Source organism: Diorhabda sublineata, chromosome 7 (genome assembly GCF_026230105.1).
Source record: "Diorhabda sublineata isolate icDioSubl1.1 chromosome 7, icDioSubl1.1, whole genome shotgun sequence".
Lineage (NCBI taxonomy): Eukaryota > Metazoa > Arthropoda > Insecta > Coleoptera > Chrysomelidae > Diorhabda > Diorhabda sublineata.
In genome coordinates, this window is record NC_079480.1 from 9,538,383 (window position 1) to 9,555,077 (window position 16,695).

The 16,695-nt window shown below is 30.7% G+C and overlaps 1 protein-coding gene and 1 long non-coding RNA gene across 3 annotated transcripts in view; one reads left to right on the forward strand and one right to left on the reverse strand.

Annotated features, from left to right (window-relative positions):
• The window catches only part of LOC130447065 (cytokine-like nuclear factor N-PAC), a 114,957-nt gene extending 105,245 nt beyond the window's left edge, over positions 1 to 9,712 (reverse strand). The window contains exons 1-5 of one of the 2 annotated variants that reach the window (XM_056783690.1): positions 9,588 to 9,712; positions 9,474 to 9,510; positions 9,290 to 9,372; positions 7,717 to 7,852; positions 5,355 to 5,468 (exon numbers count right to left, since the gene is read on the reverse strand). In XM_056783690.1, coding sequence (XP_056639668.1) covers positions 5,355 to 5,468; positions 7,717 to 7,852; positions 9,290 to 9,372; positions 9,474 to 9,510; positions 9,588 to 9,622 — 405 coding nt within the window. In that variant the 5' untranslated portion in view covers positions 9,623 to 9,712. The remainder of the gene's footprint in view (positions 1 to 5,354; positions 5,469 to 7,716; positions 7,853 to 9,289; positions 9,373 to 9,473; positions 9,511 to 9,587) is intronic. The other variant, XM_056783689.1, reaches the window with a different exon arrangement.
• A 552-nt stretch (positions 9,713 to 10,264) lies between these two features.
• LOC130446755 (uncharacterized) lies at positions 10,265 to 16,106 on the forward strand. Its single transcript, XR_008910181.1, has 3 exons — positions 10,265 to 10,990; positions 11,189 to 11,437; positions 12,573 to 16,106. It is a non-coding gene; the product is annotated as an uncharacterized LOC130446755 (long non-coding RNA).
• The last annotated feature ends 589 nt before the right edge of the window (positions 16,107 to 16,695 follow it).

The window sequence follows — 16,695 nt, forward strand, 5'->3', positions numbered from 1 at the left end:
TAAAAAAATGTTTTGTTTATTGCACACATGAAAACTAAGTCACAGAGTCAATACAAATCAATAAAGACGGCTAACAGTGAAAACAGGGAATTTCAAAATTTTTAAAAGTATGATATTATAAAATGTTCAAACCTTTCTAATGAAAATGTCAAAGCAGCTCTGAAATTATATTTAAACAGATGAGGAATCGGCTTAATTTACTTTGTTACAAAATTCAAAAAATGAAAAACACCTTATCAAGTTTCCAGAAAAACGTCGGCCATCTCGGGCTACGGTATTCCGGTTAAAATCCAATTTTTTATATTATTACTGTTATTCAAAACTTAGGCAACCACATGTTGAAAGAAATGAAGCAGGCGAAATAAATGTTCTAACGGGTATGGAGGCAAAACCCAAATTTAAAGTAGAAAAATAGAGGGAGATGTGGGAGTTTCAAAATCAAAAGTGCAAGAAATTTTAAAAAAGCATAAATTTAAACCGTATAAGGTATATATTGTTGAAGAATTGCATCCTGACGATCCATTTAAACGATTGGAATTTTCAAATTGGTTTTTAACCAAAACTAATAGATCCGAATTTTGCAAAAAAGGTAGTATGGTCTAATGAATCCCTTTCAAGGAACAGCGGCATATTTAATAGGCAAAATACAAGACATTGGTATCAAGAAAACCAACATATTAGTTTGGAACGACAGCAACAAGGTCGATTTGGTTTTAGTGTTTCATGTTTTGTATTGGGCACTAAAATTGTATATACTATTTTTGAGGGTAGCTTAACTGCCCAATGATAACTAAATATACAGGTTTATTCGAAATAATGGACCCATTTTTAAAAACTCGTATTTATTAAAGTACAAATGCTACATGAATAATTTTTATACCAATAAAAAGGGGAGGGTTTCAAAGTTATTTTTAATGTATTACAAATGTACGCAGACGGTAATGGTTCCAGAAGCGGGCGCTAGAGCTCTCGCGGCAATAGGACGCCATTCTCTGTCACTGCCAGTTGTGAGTGAGATAGCGACTGTGAAGCACAAGGTGTGTTAGGTTAAGTGAGTTCGCAAGAAATGAGCCGCAAATTGTAGTGCAGCGGGCATTTCGTGTTGAATTTGGTATTAAACCATTAAACCACCAACTAGAAAAAGCCTTACTCGTTGGTTTAATCAATTTAAAGAGACTGGAAGTGTGTGTAAAGGAAAAAACTCCAACCGCGTGTGTCAGAAGATGATGTCAGACGGATAGAAGACAGTAGACGTAGACCAGTAGACCTAATAGACCTACAATCAACTGTATGCAAAGTTCTGAGACGACGTTTGCTGTAATGTGCTAGAAATGATAGAGGATGACACACACACACAGATGACGCGTAGATGTTTGCCATGCAGCAGCTGGTGGCCACATTGAATATTAGTAATACACTTAAAAAAACTTTGAATATTCCTCTTTTTATTCGTATAAAAATTATACATGTAGCATTTGTACTTTAATAAATACGAATTTTTAAAAATGGGCCCATCATTTAGAATAACCCCGTTTTACAAAATAATATGCCAGAGTTGCTGGAGGACATACTTTTGGCACAGCGACATCATATATATTTTCAGGCAGATGGAGCGCCCGCTCTTAATTCAAGGGTATTTAGAGAATATTTCAGTGCTCATTTTGGTAGACGCTGGATTGGCCCCTGAGGTTACCCGACTTCAGTATTATAGACCTCTTTGTATGGTAATACTTAAAAAATAAAATTTATGCAAATCGGCATAATAATATACATCAGCACTGTCCAACTCATAGCCCGAGGGCCATATTTTCTTCACCAAACACTTTGGAGGCAAAGAAAGTTGATACATGAAAAGTCAATTTATGTAAATTAAAAAAAAAAAATTTATACTAAACAGAAAACTTTGAAATAATCATAATATATTAATGAGAACATTGTGGCCTTAATTGTTTAGCAACAATATCTTTTATGTTCCCATCAATATTTGTTGTGGAAAGTCTAATTATATCTTCAAGAGTGGAATCTATTTCAAACTATTTCTATATTTTGACCTTATATATTTCACACGCTCGCAAATATATGCACTTCCAAACATTGAAACAATTTGAGGTCCAAAATCTCTCAAATTTGGATATTTCTCTTTATCTAAAAATTTGAATATTGCTATGTCAATTACTCCACGAGATGTAAAAATGGGTCAACCTGCAGGTCGCATAATTCTATTTGATAATTGAGATCAAAGGAGTTTATATCAATATTAATTGGATCACAAAACAAATCAATAGACAGTTTAAGATCATCAAATTGAGAAAATATTTCGTTGAAATCTTTACTTAGCATATCCAATTTTGGTAGAAATACTTGAAAATTCGCTTCTACATTACATTCTTTCCTCTCTTCATAGACCTCTTTGCAAGATTCAAAATGAAATAAATTATTTTGCTCTAAATTGAACCTTAATAATTCGAATTTATTTTTAAATCCAGTAACAGATTCATAAAGGCAACATAAATTTTGATCTTATCCTTGCAAGGATTTATTCAAAACATTTAAATAATTTGTAATATCCGTTAGGAAAGCAAGTGATTAAAAAAAATTTATGAACCAAATTTGATGTTAAAAAGATGAACTTCTTTTCGAAGTTTAAAGAATCTCCTCAAGCACTTTTCAGCATTTAACCAATGAATGTTACTATGTAAAAACATATCCCCATACTCAGTTTCTAATTAATCCAAAAATTTTTAAAATTTTAGGTTTTGATTTCCACAGCAAAATAAATTAGTAATTTTGGAAACTTTGTCCATTATATCTTTAGTTCTATGTATAAAGCACATAATGTCTCCTGAAGGATAATTCAGTGTAACATACGACATGTTATTCCTTCTTTTTGCAAAAGTCCAATATTTTTGCCCGTCATACATCAGGTATTGTAACCGTAGGTTACAATAGCAGTGCACTTGTCAAATCTGCCATACTGTTCTACTGCACATTTTAATTGTTTGTAAATATCTTCACCTTTTGTTGTTCTGTGTAATGATTGTAATTTTAAAAGTTCTTCTGAATAATTATAGTATTCATTTACTGTTCTTATAAAGATAAGCATTTGATTTGTATCGGAAATGTCTGTGCTTTCATCCAATGCTACAGAAAAACAGCAGCAACTATTGATTAGGTTTTCTAATTTATCAGTGACATGCATTCTAATCTCGTTTACACGTCAGCTTATAGTCTGACGAGAAAGTGATACTGTTTGAAATTTTCTTAACATTTCATTGTCATTAAATGCTTGATCCATTTCTATGGCATATTTTTGATTTAATTTTCCATCCAAAAATGGCTTCTTTGCATTTACTATTTTTAAACTTACTTCAAACGACGCAGCTACAGACACTAGTGCAAATTTTGGTTCTTGATTAAAATAATTCGTTTTGTGATCCAGCTGCTTTTTAATTTTTTTCTCTAGTGGTATTTTCATGTCTTGCATGTACAAATGATATTTTTTTATGCATGGAAAGATAATGGTGCTTTAAGTTATATTCTTTACACACAGCTATGATTTGTAAACACTTCGAACACTGTGGTTTACCATTCTTGTATAAATAATAATAAATATAATATATAATAAATATAAATAAATATAAAGAATAAATAAATAATCCATCTTCCAACGATCTTGAAATTCTGGATTTTCGAAGTCTATTTTTCTTTTATTAGTAGCACTCATATTCAATATTTATTTCAAGTAATAAATAAATATGAAATTAGGTTAATAATATATAACACAGTCACCTCTCTACAAATTCTAGACAAAACTACACTCGCATGATTGGCGTGGCATCACAATATGAGTTACGCTCTATTTTGATTGTAAACTAAAATTTAAGCTCTACGACTGTTGTAATGCAGCACTGTAATTTGGACCTTGGTAACACAAATAATACAAAAATGTACTCACGGGACGTAAAAATGATTTGGCGGGCTCTGTACACGGCCCGCGAGCCGCCAATTAGACAGCCCTGGTATGAAGCATTCAGAAACTTACAAAGGCCTTTATGATTTTTAATGCCTTAAGGCGAATTGAAACTATATGTGGACAACAGTTTGAACAATTTTATTAGATTTATGTTTTTTTTTCGGTTTTTCTAATTCATTTTCTAGTTTGATTCATTCTTGTAATTATAGTTTTCAATATTGAATCTGTACCTATATATTTTTTTGGTTTTAAGCATTTTTAAGTTTATGTTAAAAAGTGATATTTTGAGTTTATATTTAAAATATAATTAAATAAAAAGGTTTTAAATACCTAGCGTTTTAAGAAAGTTATAATTAAATGCATGTGTGAAAGGATTCATGGTCTACTATTAAATAAACAAATATATATTTGGATTTTTCTGATTTTTGAAGCTGAAATTTATTGAAGATTAGGTTGTATTCAGAAAAAATTGTGCCCAATCTTAAAAACAGTGCTGAAAAGAAAGTTTTAAATACGCCACTGACTTTTATGTAAAAATATCTATTACAAGCAGTTTTCATTTTTTTCAATTTTATACAGGACCCGAGAAATAATGACCTTTTGTTTTCACCTTATATTTGAGGAACAAAAGTAGTTGAAATATTTCTGTTGGTGGCTTTAGAAATTTTACAAAAAAGTTATATAGGGTCGCGAAAACCGCATGTCTGTATCTTTAATAATAGCTGAGAAACAGAGCAATCTCATTCAAAATGGGATATATATTCATTATATTTATACAAACGGTATTTAATAGGAAAATACTCGAGGTATAACTTAGAAAAATATTTTAACTGTGCAACCTCGATACAAAAAATCCAAAGGGAACAAGTAAATATTTATTATATCAAATGTTGAACTGAGGTTCGTTATGTTGAGGTTACATTGATCTAAAATTTGTTACAAAGAGGTGAGCAAATCAAACAACAATAATTGTTTTATGAACAAAAGCCTGTCAAACCCAATCGCGACATGAATCAGATACTATGATATTAAGAGTCATACATCGATGGAAACTTTATATAAAGGTTTTGGGATGACAAAATTCATTAGAGGTACTTATACTTTTTCTTGATAGTTAAAAAGTCATTATAAAAAGGTTGTTCTTCAACAAATTTTTGCAATGTGATGGTATATTTTACATTAACTCTTGTTGACAATTCAGGGAGATTATGAAGAATTTGTTAAATCGAGGAAGTCGTTTTAATGAAGTACGTTATATTAACGTTGCACTGTATATACTAAGATACGCCTATGGATTACGAATACTTCATTATTTTATTACTCTCTGATTCATAAAATATACTGTAATGAAAAACTGACTGTCATTATTAACATATATTACCTTCTTTGTCGATTTCTTTGGTGATATCAGCTTGTTGAATTTTTTATCGGGATCATTTTTCTCTTTTGATGGTGTCCTGGTAACAGGTAAAGGCAATTCATAATTAGGATCCTCCTAAAAAATTAAAAGTAGGATATAATCAGCATTCTTCATTTTGGACAGGTTATGAACAAGATTTTTTACTATGAATATGACACATTCGATAATTTGGTAAAAATATGTTCTCCCCTTCATACTTAACATAAAAACATAAATACATCAAATTCGGACGACAGGAATAAGAAATTGAAAACAAAAATTGAGAAATCTAACAAAAAATATTTTTAAAATGTTCAACGTTGAAGATTAATAACTATGAGATTTCTCATTAAAAGCCAATGTTGAAAACTTTAAACAAAACAATGTTTGCATTTAATATTATTTTTTGAGCACAAAACTGAATTATTTTATGACTGTATTTATTTTGGAAGTAAAATGAATTCTGCAAAAAATAGATCTAAGGAAATGTTTCCATATGACTAGTAATAGTGATAAATTATAATGATACAAACAATAATTTCATTACTTGTATTTCAACTGAAATAGGAATTTTATCAGATTACAAATAACAAATTTATCCATTTAGCATGTTGTTTATCATTAAAATTTGGGAAGTTGAAGATCAATACAGAAGTGGAGAACCTATGTATCAGTGAGCAATGCAACATCTCATATTAATTGCAATTAATAAGTACTGGTCAGTTAACTTATTTATAAAATATATGAACAAAGCTTGTTCTAAAAGGCTTGCAACAAATTTTTATTTTAAAAATATGTGTATTGTTTTTAGTACAAAAGTCACCAACAGTTCCAAATTAATCATACTATGAAATATATGTTGCAGAAAAATGGGAATATCAATTATATTCAAAACCAAGATAAACATTTTGTTTGCAGTAATAAAAAAAAATTATTTGGATACTGCTGGAGATCTATGAGGCCACTTGGTTGCAATGTGTAGAAATAATTCTATCATTAAAATAATTTTTAATCTCAAGCATGTGAGCAGGACAATTAAAGTGCTGACACAATAGAATTCCAAAAAAATATCATGTTTGCTTTTTTGATTTTGAATTTTGAACCATAATTTTACACAAATATATCAGTTTCATATTGTTATTGGGAAATGATTGTTGAATTTGTGTCTTTGAAGCAACAGTAACCTTTTTTATCTTTTGTAAATATTTCTTAAAATTACATTATATTAACTGTGTGAAGAGAGCGAAATAATTTTCACACATTTCAACTACACTCTGGTAAAGTTTATTATAATTTATTGCCAATATTTTACATTGATATTAATATATCTACAATTGAAAAACAAAATATTAGAAAAATATAAGTTGATGTTATAATCTTCAAATTATAACAAAATATATTAAATTGCTTCATAAGCTGGCGGGCTAGTATATGCATGTGATATAGTAACCCCAACAGATACATTTAAAAAAATGGAAGAGAAATTAGACATATATGGATAAAGTCAAAGAAGACCTGAGATTGGAAGTAAATATCAAGAAATGCAAAAGACGGTAATAAATAAAAAAAACATGGGGGAAATTTAATAATGGAATGAAAATGAATAGTTTGAATATCTGGGAGTCATTTTCACCGAAGATGGAAAAATAGATGTAGAGATCACGAACATAGTAAGAAAAGCAAATCACTATTCTCACAAAAGTATAAGATAACTGTACTTACGTTAATATATGAAAGTGACAGAAGCAAAAAAATATAAGAAAAGAAGACCCAGAAATGATCTTGACGGCAACAAGTAGCACAGGAAGGGGGAAGACAAGGGAAAACAATACAGCAGATAAATGAAGTAGCAAAGGTTTGGAAAGAGATGAAATAATGGATGAAAACTAAAATCCCAATACTTTGACGCTCGAAGGGACATAAAGATTTCTACAATAGAAGAAGCTGATAAATTACCTAAAAGTTATATGGATAACAGTAATGTTGATCAAATGAAACAAATTAACAAATAACATAAACCAAAATTAGTATATTGCGTTTTTCAATTAATTCAAAACATAAAGATAAACAAGAAAATGGGAAAACTAAATATTTCATTCAAAATTACAAGAAAACCAAAAGATATGTTCATGAAGTTAATGCTGTTCACGCCTCCAGGTTAATTTCATAAAAAATTGATTATTTACTGATCTTACTTTCTACTTTTTGCTGATAATTTAAGGCTTAATTTTCTTATAAAGATGCATGTCTTTGATCGGAAGGTATAAAAAATTAATTGCTTTTCAATGACCAATGACTCATAACTTATTAAAAAAAAGAAATGATAGATGTTGTAGGTACTTACTAATAATTTGGCTCTGAATTCTTCAATTTCACTTATCGCCTTCTTGAATGGACCCGTATTACTTGCTTTGTTAGAAGAAATGTTTTTTTCTTTGAATTCAGCATATGGTTTAATGTTTGTGTTTTCTATCCAAGCACTATAGAAAAAAAGCATTATTCAATATATTTAGACAATTTTTACTTAATGGTCAAAAATTGTATACTAAACTCTGCAGTATACCCATTATATATAGTGCAATTAGATTAATTTAACACATTTACTGCCAAGGCATTTTTCCCTTTTTATTTAATTGCATTAATTCATTAATACTAATTTAGTTATTACTGAAAGGTATAGAAAATGTAGGCTTTAAAGAGTTTTAATTCTTAGTTGAATTATTAAAAAAAAAGATCTCTGTGGAGGGGGGAGTAAATTATGAGTTATGTCATATTTGGCAGTCAATGTGTTAATCTAAAATACCAAAACAGTGATCTTTCTTACAATGAAGAAAAACAAATACCCATATCATAATTTCGATACTTGATAAATCTTTTGATAACATGTGACATCTTGCCTACAGGAACAATCAACCATTCTCATCCAATAATATTTGCCAATCAGATACAGGGAAATATCACAATATTGCTATCAATTGAAATCTAGAGTACAATAAAAGTGAACTTGACCTATTCATATAAATAAGTTTTACTGCAGACATACCCACATATGCTTCAACAATTGTTATTCAAACAGAAGATATAAATGGCATTCAACAACTAGCCAAATCACCACATCAAACTGAAAGATGATATGTGGTAACTTATCATAAACACAAATTAAAATAATTAGGTGTGCTAAACATATCCAAATAATACAACCGGCAACTAAAGCCACAATGACACATCTGAAACAAAACTGTAGATAAAGATCTCAATATTTTCTTCATAAATGATGTGATTGCATCTAACCCTTATGGATGAACACTTTAACCTTTCCCTCATTAACTAATGTTCAAAAAGAATTTTTCCAACTAACAATTGTCTCAAACTACCAGCTTAAATAGAATTTAGTTATTTGTTTTTAGATTAGATTATAATTTTCATAATTAATACTTAAAGAAAATTATGTTTTAGTTTAAGATATCAATAAATTGTGCATAGCCAGAACAAGTGAAGTGAAACTTCACAATTATTCAGCATAGTTTAAAATATATTGAAATCATTAGAAATACAATGGGTAGCAGGTTAATATACTAAACTTGTACTAAATCAAATTACTATGAAAAATAGTTGAATTAACTTTACCTACCCAATTGTTTTTACATTAAAAAAATCATAAAGTGTATGACAATATATTTTTTAATATAGTATTTATCTACAACTACAAGGAGTTTTGAATAATAGTTTTTGGAATGTTTAACTCAAATTTAAGATATCAATGGCAAAATGAAATTAATTTTACATTGTTTTTAAAATCCCTTAACTTTTCTACAACTTAACCTAAGTTTTCACTATTCAATTTGTTTTTATAAATTAGCATTAGAATAAAAGAATAAGAATTATTTATGGATAAAAAGATTTATAGATATACTCACTAGTTTTTGGTACCAAAAAAATAGACCCATTGCATTTCTTTTCTTCCTGTTTTGGTAGGTGTATTTGGGCCGGGTTCTACAATCTAAAATCAAAATAAACATGTAGGTTAAGTTTACGGTGAAGCGCGCAACAAACACACACAAGCTAACGGTTGGATTGAATAAGCGGCGGTAGAATACTTACACGAGCTGGCCAAGGCGAAAATGTCTTCATTTTTGCCCTAAAAAAAACAAAAAAAATATCAAATTTATTGTGAAACTCTATATCATTCTTTATAATAATTATTTAAATTCTTACCATACTAAATCACCAATTTTTAGATCAAAATCCATGTTTAGTCCTCACTCAACTAAGTCTTTCCTCAAACTGAAGTTTTGTTTCCACACTTTCGTATTCGCGGCGGATGATGCCTTTCATCACTTGCGCACGCATATAATTTTCAATAGCTACGTTCTATATTTGAACTCGGACTATAACAGAGGCTATCTCTTTTTATGAATATTAGTTCGGAACTGTCACTCCGAACAGATAGATAGTGATATATTCGCGAGTGCTTATATTAAAGCGGCTTATAAAGTGACAGTGGACTAACCGCTTCATGACTAATATTTTTATTTTGTTTAATTAATCGTACATACAGAAACGCCATGTTAACATCGGTACCTTAGAAAAGGAAAGACTTCTTTCCTTGTTTAAGATCGGTGCACAGAAAATCAACACAGACGTACTTTCCAGTCCATATCTTGCAAGGCAAACGATTCTACATTCTGAATCGAAATATGGTACTCCGATGAAAAGTTTTGCTACATTTCTGCTGTAATTATATCCTACAAAGATTTTGTTAGCAGAGAGAGATATTCTCTATGTTTAAAGAATAACTTGCGGTTCATTTGGTGCCTTCCACTAAGCACTCACTGCAATCACGTTCACGACCACGATCTTTCCTGTTCCATTTAGTTCAGAGTGTTGAAATCGTAAATCCAAGTGGAATGACTTAATAGGCGTTTTGAGCGTTGAAATAAATATTAATAAATGACATGTTATAATTTGTAAGTTATTGAAATTTTGTAATGGAATGCTTAACTGATTTACATTAAAGTAAAATCAAAATATTTTCTGTAGCGATAGTAAAATATCTAGTGTTGTGTCACAAGAATGCTTAAAAAGTACTTATAATCTCCCATACCGCATCAAATAATGAGATAGAATCTGCGTTGCTTGAATTTTGAAAATTCCGCTAATTCTTTCAACGCTCACTTCGACTCACCTCTTTACAAACGTCGTCGTAAACGTTAGTCATGACGTCATGAGGAACTTTAATATTTCAATCTTAATAATAGACCAAAACTTCAATACAATTAATAACTAAAATTGGGTTGCTGTATTAGAGTTCTCAGAAGTGCATAATGAAATAATTACAAATAGATTTAGCACACAAAACAAAAAAATGCGGAGGTATGGAAAGAATTGACCACAAAATTACATAGTCTGGGCCAAGGTGAAAGATCTGTAGAAAAATGGAAAAAAAATTGCAGACTGGAAGTCTAAAACTGAAGCCAAATCGGATAATATGTATAAATATAATCATGATACCGGTGGAAGTCCTACTATTAATATAACGCTCTCCATCCTATAGAAAAAACTTTAAAACTTAATAGGACTTATAGCAGCTCATTGTGATAAAAGTGTTACTGATAAAGGTACATAAAATACTTTATTAAAAAAATCATATCACACTTTTTACTGGTCTGAAAACGAAGATAAGTGAACTTACAGAGAAAGAAAAACCTCGAGTGTAGGCCCAACTGGTTTCCAAAATGAATGTGAATGAAGTTTGTTTAAATATAAATAATTAATTGTAAGATTCAATGACTCCATTGTTTTTATTTTAATTTCAGCCACTGAAGATTTGTACACAGGACAGTTATTTATTATCTATCAAATCATGAAATTGATCAAAAGAAGCAGATCAGATTGTTGAAAAAATAATTTTTGACTACAGTGATGGCCCTTCAATATAGAACAATGTGCTGTCAGAAATAAAGTTTACAACAAATAGTCACTCTAAAAGAAATATTGAAAAAACAAAAAATAGTTCAGACAATAGTAAAGTTGATTTGAACAGTGTGCATGGAGATATGTTAAAGGTAAGAATATTAATGATAACATTCATAGAATTGTAAATTCGTTTCAAGCACTTGTAGACCATTTCTGTAGGCGAACAATAATTTCATTGTGATTTTTGATTTTTTTTAATTCGTGATTTTTGATTTTTTTTGTTTCGTGATTTTTGATTTTTTTTATTTCGTGATTTTTGAGTTTATTTTTGTTTTAGATTTGAGAGAATTATTATTTTTATTCAAACTAAACATATATAATAAAATTAATTTTTAATTTTACTATATTTTCATCCACAAGAACAATGTAACCAAATAAATGAGACCTTTAATAAATATTTCTATTAACAGAAATTTCATGTGAAATATCTTTGAATTAATAAATTTCTATTATTTTCATTCATTTTCCCCTGATTAAAATCATCAGCAGCTATAAAATGGCTGGCTGGCTTATGTAGAATAGGGTGTTCGATATTTTGTGTTATGCATAAATTATGGAGTATTGCACATGCTACACACATGCCCTTTTATTTCAGGGTTATATTACAATTAAATTACAATTATTTGGAATAAACTTCTGAACTGACATCTTAAAACCTTTTTAAATCTCTAGATACAATTCACACACAATTCAAATTTATTCTCAACTTCCAAGATACTGTCAACATATGAAACACACAATGAAAGTTACTAGTTTTCCAACTAGAATCCAGAAGATCCAATTCTATTCAAAAACGCGACATATAGGAGTACTGCGATACAATGAATATTGTTCGCATCGCTTTAAAGTCTTTCCTACAATGAGAATTCTAATCATCAGAGTCCGCAGACAGGATCAGATATAATTAAGTGGTCTGTGATCAGGACCAACAAATATTGATATCCAGACATAATATTCTCTCAAAATTTTCCGTTCCATTCAGAACAAATTACAATTTTGAATAAAACTCCTTAATTCGATCTACTTATCAGTTTAATTATATTATCTTACTGTGGTAATGTTAAAACTATCTTGTGTAGATGTAGGGCTGTACATAGTTGAAATGAAGAAAGAAAACAAATAACGAAATAAGTGACAGGGTTGTAATTTGAGCTAACAATCTACGTAATAACTATATATTCAGTTTTTAAAGAACTAATAGTTCAGTAGTGTTTTTTGTTGTAGATATGTGTCAAAAGGTCGATAATACAAAATATATTAGAATGTTCAACTGGTTCTTGTAAAAGAATGATGCCTGGAGGAAAGTGTTAGACCTTCAAAGACATTACAACATATATCTTTGGGTACTTTTCATTTAAACCTGTACGAAGAGTTTTCCAACTTTTGTTTTAAATTCTCATTGAAACTCTTATTGTTTAAATAACTATTAATAGTACGTTTGACTTTTGTTATATTAATGAAAGTTCATTTTATTAAATATCAGCATATTTCTGACTTCCAGTAGAATATATAACTAGGTAACAATACGAGGTTTGTCACAAAATAATCGAGCTTACCTCATATTCTCCGTGTCAAAACATCCGAGCGATCTCTATAGGAAATGAGCGTCATCAATAAGTATTCACGAATTCGTTGATAATCGCAGTTATCTCATAGAGTTAATACTAAAGATAGAGAGAGATGGGAGCTTGTTTTAGTGGGCCCGGAATGCGTATAGAGGGAGAAAGAATATTGGTATACCACTCTCTATACGCTATTCTGATTGAATCGCCATCACGTATAAGTTTTGAGTGGTGAGAACGGCAGAGGAGGAGAGTAACAAGTTTTGATTTCAATCATATACGTAATACTCCTATATGGACAGTTGGTATGGGAAAAAACGTCCCTATGTTACGGTGTTGACAATATTCATTTTCTCTTTCGTTCGAGAGACTTTATGAATAGTGCGTATGCTTGAGAACGCGCAGAACCGAGCTGGAACCTTTGAGTATTGAGAAATCGTTTCCCTGCTCTCTTCCTTAGTCGGAACAGCTCCCACTTTAGAAACTGTCCATATAGAAGCATTACATATATGATTTCAATAGCGAGTAGAGGAAATTGAGAGTGATAAATAGAAGCTCTTTATCTCTTTTCCAATAGTACAATTCTCTCTATCTTTAATATAAAATCTATGAGGTATCTACTGCACAGGTATGTTACTGATAGCCATTCTGTTCTGAAAAAAATTACTGAGAAACTATGTCAACGAAGTTTTTCTTCAAACCTGGAAAAACTAACTAGTTTATTATAAGTATCCAATTATAGGGATGATCCAGAAAGAAAGCGACAAGTTTCATAAGACCAAAAAAATTCGTCGGAGCCAAGACAAGACAATACTCATTGTTGTCTTTGATTGTAAACGAATATCCTTGGGATGCACGATGTTTTGGCAGGGCGATGCGACGCGAGCGTCATCTATTGAGCAGTCATGTCAAGGTGTTGGCCATGTTGTTGATGCATTTCGAGGAAAATTTACATACCGGACCATTGCTAATAATTAATGTTTAATGATAGTGAGACATTGACTCATCATGACTATGAACGCTATCAAAGTTCAGGAGTGTGGTTGAAAGAAGATAAGGACCGATGTGACCGAATTAGACAGGCTGGAGTACCTAGTTTTCCACACGAACTTCACGACCAAAGAAGCTCTGAAGAATTGCAAGAGTTTAAAAGCTCACAATTTCCTCACCTCAAACCTTGTATTTCCTCCTCGTGTAAAAGTGCTGCCAGGGGAACTTATTGCAAGGTTCGTATTCCACCTGTTGTGCATGCGGCACCATAATGTGCTTATTTCCCCTCGTTCGTCTGGAATCAGGATTTCAAATTTTGTCTTAATGTCCGAGTAACTTTTTTTCTCACTTTCATTGGTTTCAATTCTCCTAAATCATTTTATGTGTGTCCCTATCTTTCCAATCGATGAAACAATTTACAACTGAAGTTTATGTCTTGCGTCACCAGGAGTAATTGAGATTTTTTTCAGATATTTACATATCAAATTAATAAATTCAAAGTCTCAGTTTATCTTTGACATTTCGATATTTCCAGTGTTTTAAGGAGTCTTGTCCAGACTCATTATTTCCTGTGCGAAAAATCCAAATTTTGTTTATATTCATGTTTAACGTTTTCATTGGGAATATGGATTGATGATGTGTATAGACATCAATCTAGACTTTTGAAAAAACTAAAAAATCGAAATTAGGCGTAATGTTAAATAGCAGATAATATATGTGAGCGGTCGAAGTGTTTTCACGCGCCCCACGACTCGTTTTTTAATTTGACGAGGTATTTATCTGTCCCATGAATACACTTCACTACAGCGCAGTTCACCATCTTTTACTGATTCTTTCAAATAATTGAAAGACAAAGGTATGGTGCTATGATCACCCTGGTTTGTTTACGAAAAATGCATCAACAATATGGCCGACACCCAGTTGTATCTGGCCGCTAGATGGTGCTCGCGTTTCATGGGGCAAAAAATGCCTCGTGAACCACAAGAATCCTCCATTTCACGCGGTTACTATAGAATATTACCCTGAAGTAGTGAAAAGATTGTATAATGCAATCAGAAGAAAACGGCTACAGCTTCGGAGAAGTGCGCTGATTGGCTACTTTACCACATTTTGTAGCTCTTTCATCCTTCATAAAGTCCATACGCAGCTCTCTACGGTTCACGACCCCTTCATAGATTAGAAATGCCGTCAGCCGACACCTGTTGGATGACAAAGAAACCGTCGAAATTGATGTGATGTAATTTCATCAAAAAATAGACAAGATATAAAAAGTAACTTTGATTTCTCAATTTAAAAATACCTATAAATACTGAAATATTTTAACCAATCTCTCAATACATGTTGATAAAATAACAGAATTAGCTTTTCACCACCTTTATACTGTTCCAAACAGTCCATGTCCAATGGTTTGCTATCCCAAATATAAATTGTATATCAGTATATGATTAGATCTTCTCTTCCACTCAACACAATTTTTCAAATGTTTGTAATGACCTTAGCTCAAACTGCCCATCCACTTGCAGCCTTCATTTCTAGCTTCTGTTTCAGGTTGCTTGAAAAAGTATTTGTTCCAGATTGACATTAAAAACAAGTTTGCAAGTTCCATCGGGGTTTTTATGAAGCTCTCTACACCAGCCATTTCTCAGTAACATTAAATGAATCAGGAGCTTGTCCGTATTATCTGAGAGATATGACAATAATAATAAGATATAAAAAGTAAAAAGATAAAAAGGTATTCAAAGGAAAGGGAAACAAAAAAAGATTAATATTTTTATTCTCCCTACAGGATACATTGTATAATACATTAAAGTCAGTAATAAATAGAAAACCATTTTAATAATTACACAAAATTTTCAGTCAGTATAAATAAATAACATTTTTTTAGTAGTCTAACTATAGTCATAACTATAGTAGTGATATGTTCTAGAAAAAAAACATTACTTTGAATCATTAAAATAATATATTGCAAATTAAGTAATAAAACAGTGAAAGTAAATGAAAACCTCCAATTTTCCAGGTTTCTGAGTAATTGTATTAAACGAGGAACACAAATTATTTGTTGAATACAATTCTTAAATTTGAAGTTTTGAGGATTTCAGTCTTATACTTAAGTGACTTGTTGAATATATAGGGTGATTACTGTTTTTCTACAATATAAAAAATTTTATTATAAAAATTAAAAATAATAAATCCCTATTTGATATTATTAGACTTTCTCTCCTGACCTAAATCTGTCATCCTAAAAGGTGTATACAGAAACATACACACAAAATATGAAAATCCATGAAACGATTTCTAGTGAACTCTGTTTCACACTGAGTTCAGTTATAATTCAAAATTTACTATATTTCTAATAATTGTTATATATATTACATCACTCAATAAGTAACTGACACACAGATAGCTCTGCCTTTATCAAATCCTTATGACGTTTATGAACTACCAATTTCATGAATTAGTCAGAAAAAGGTAATAGCCATTTGAGTGAGGCTACTTGCTTCTTGATAAAAAAAAGTACTGTACAAACTCGGCAATGGCCTCAAAAGTGTTATCTGGACTCTGCTCTATCGGAAAGAGCCATTTGTTATCGGTTAGCTGAATTTAAACATGGTCGTACTGACACTGATGATGGTGAAGGTTCTGGTCGTCCAATTGAGGTGGTTACTTCAGAAAATATCAAAGTCAACAAATTGGTCATATGTAATCGTAAATTGGAATTGCGTTATATAGTTGAGGTCGTGAAGATATCAGAAAGAAGTGTGCTTTTACTTATGAATGAACATTTGACCATGGGA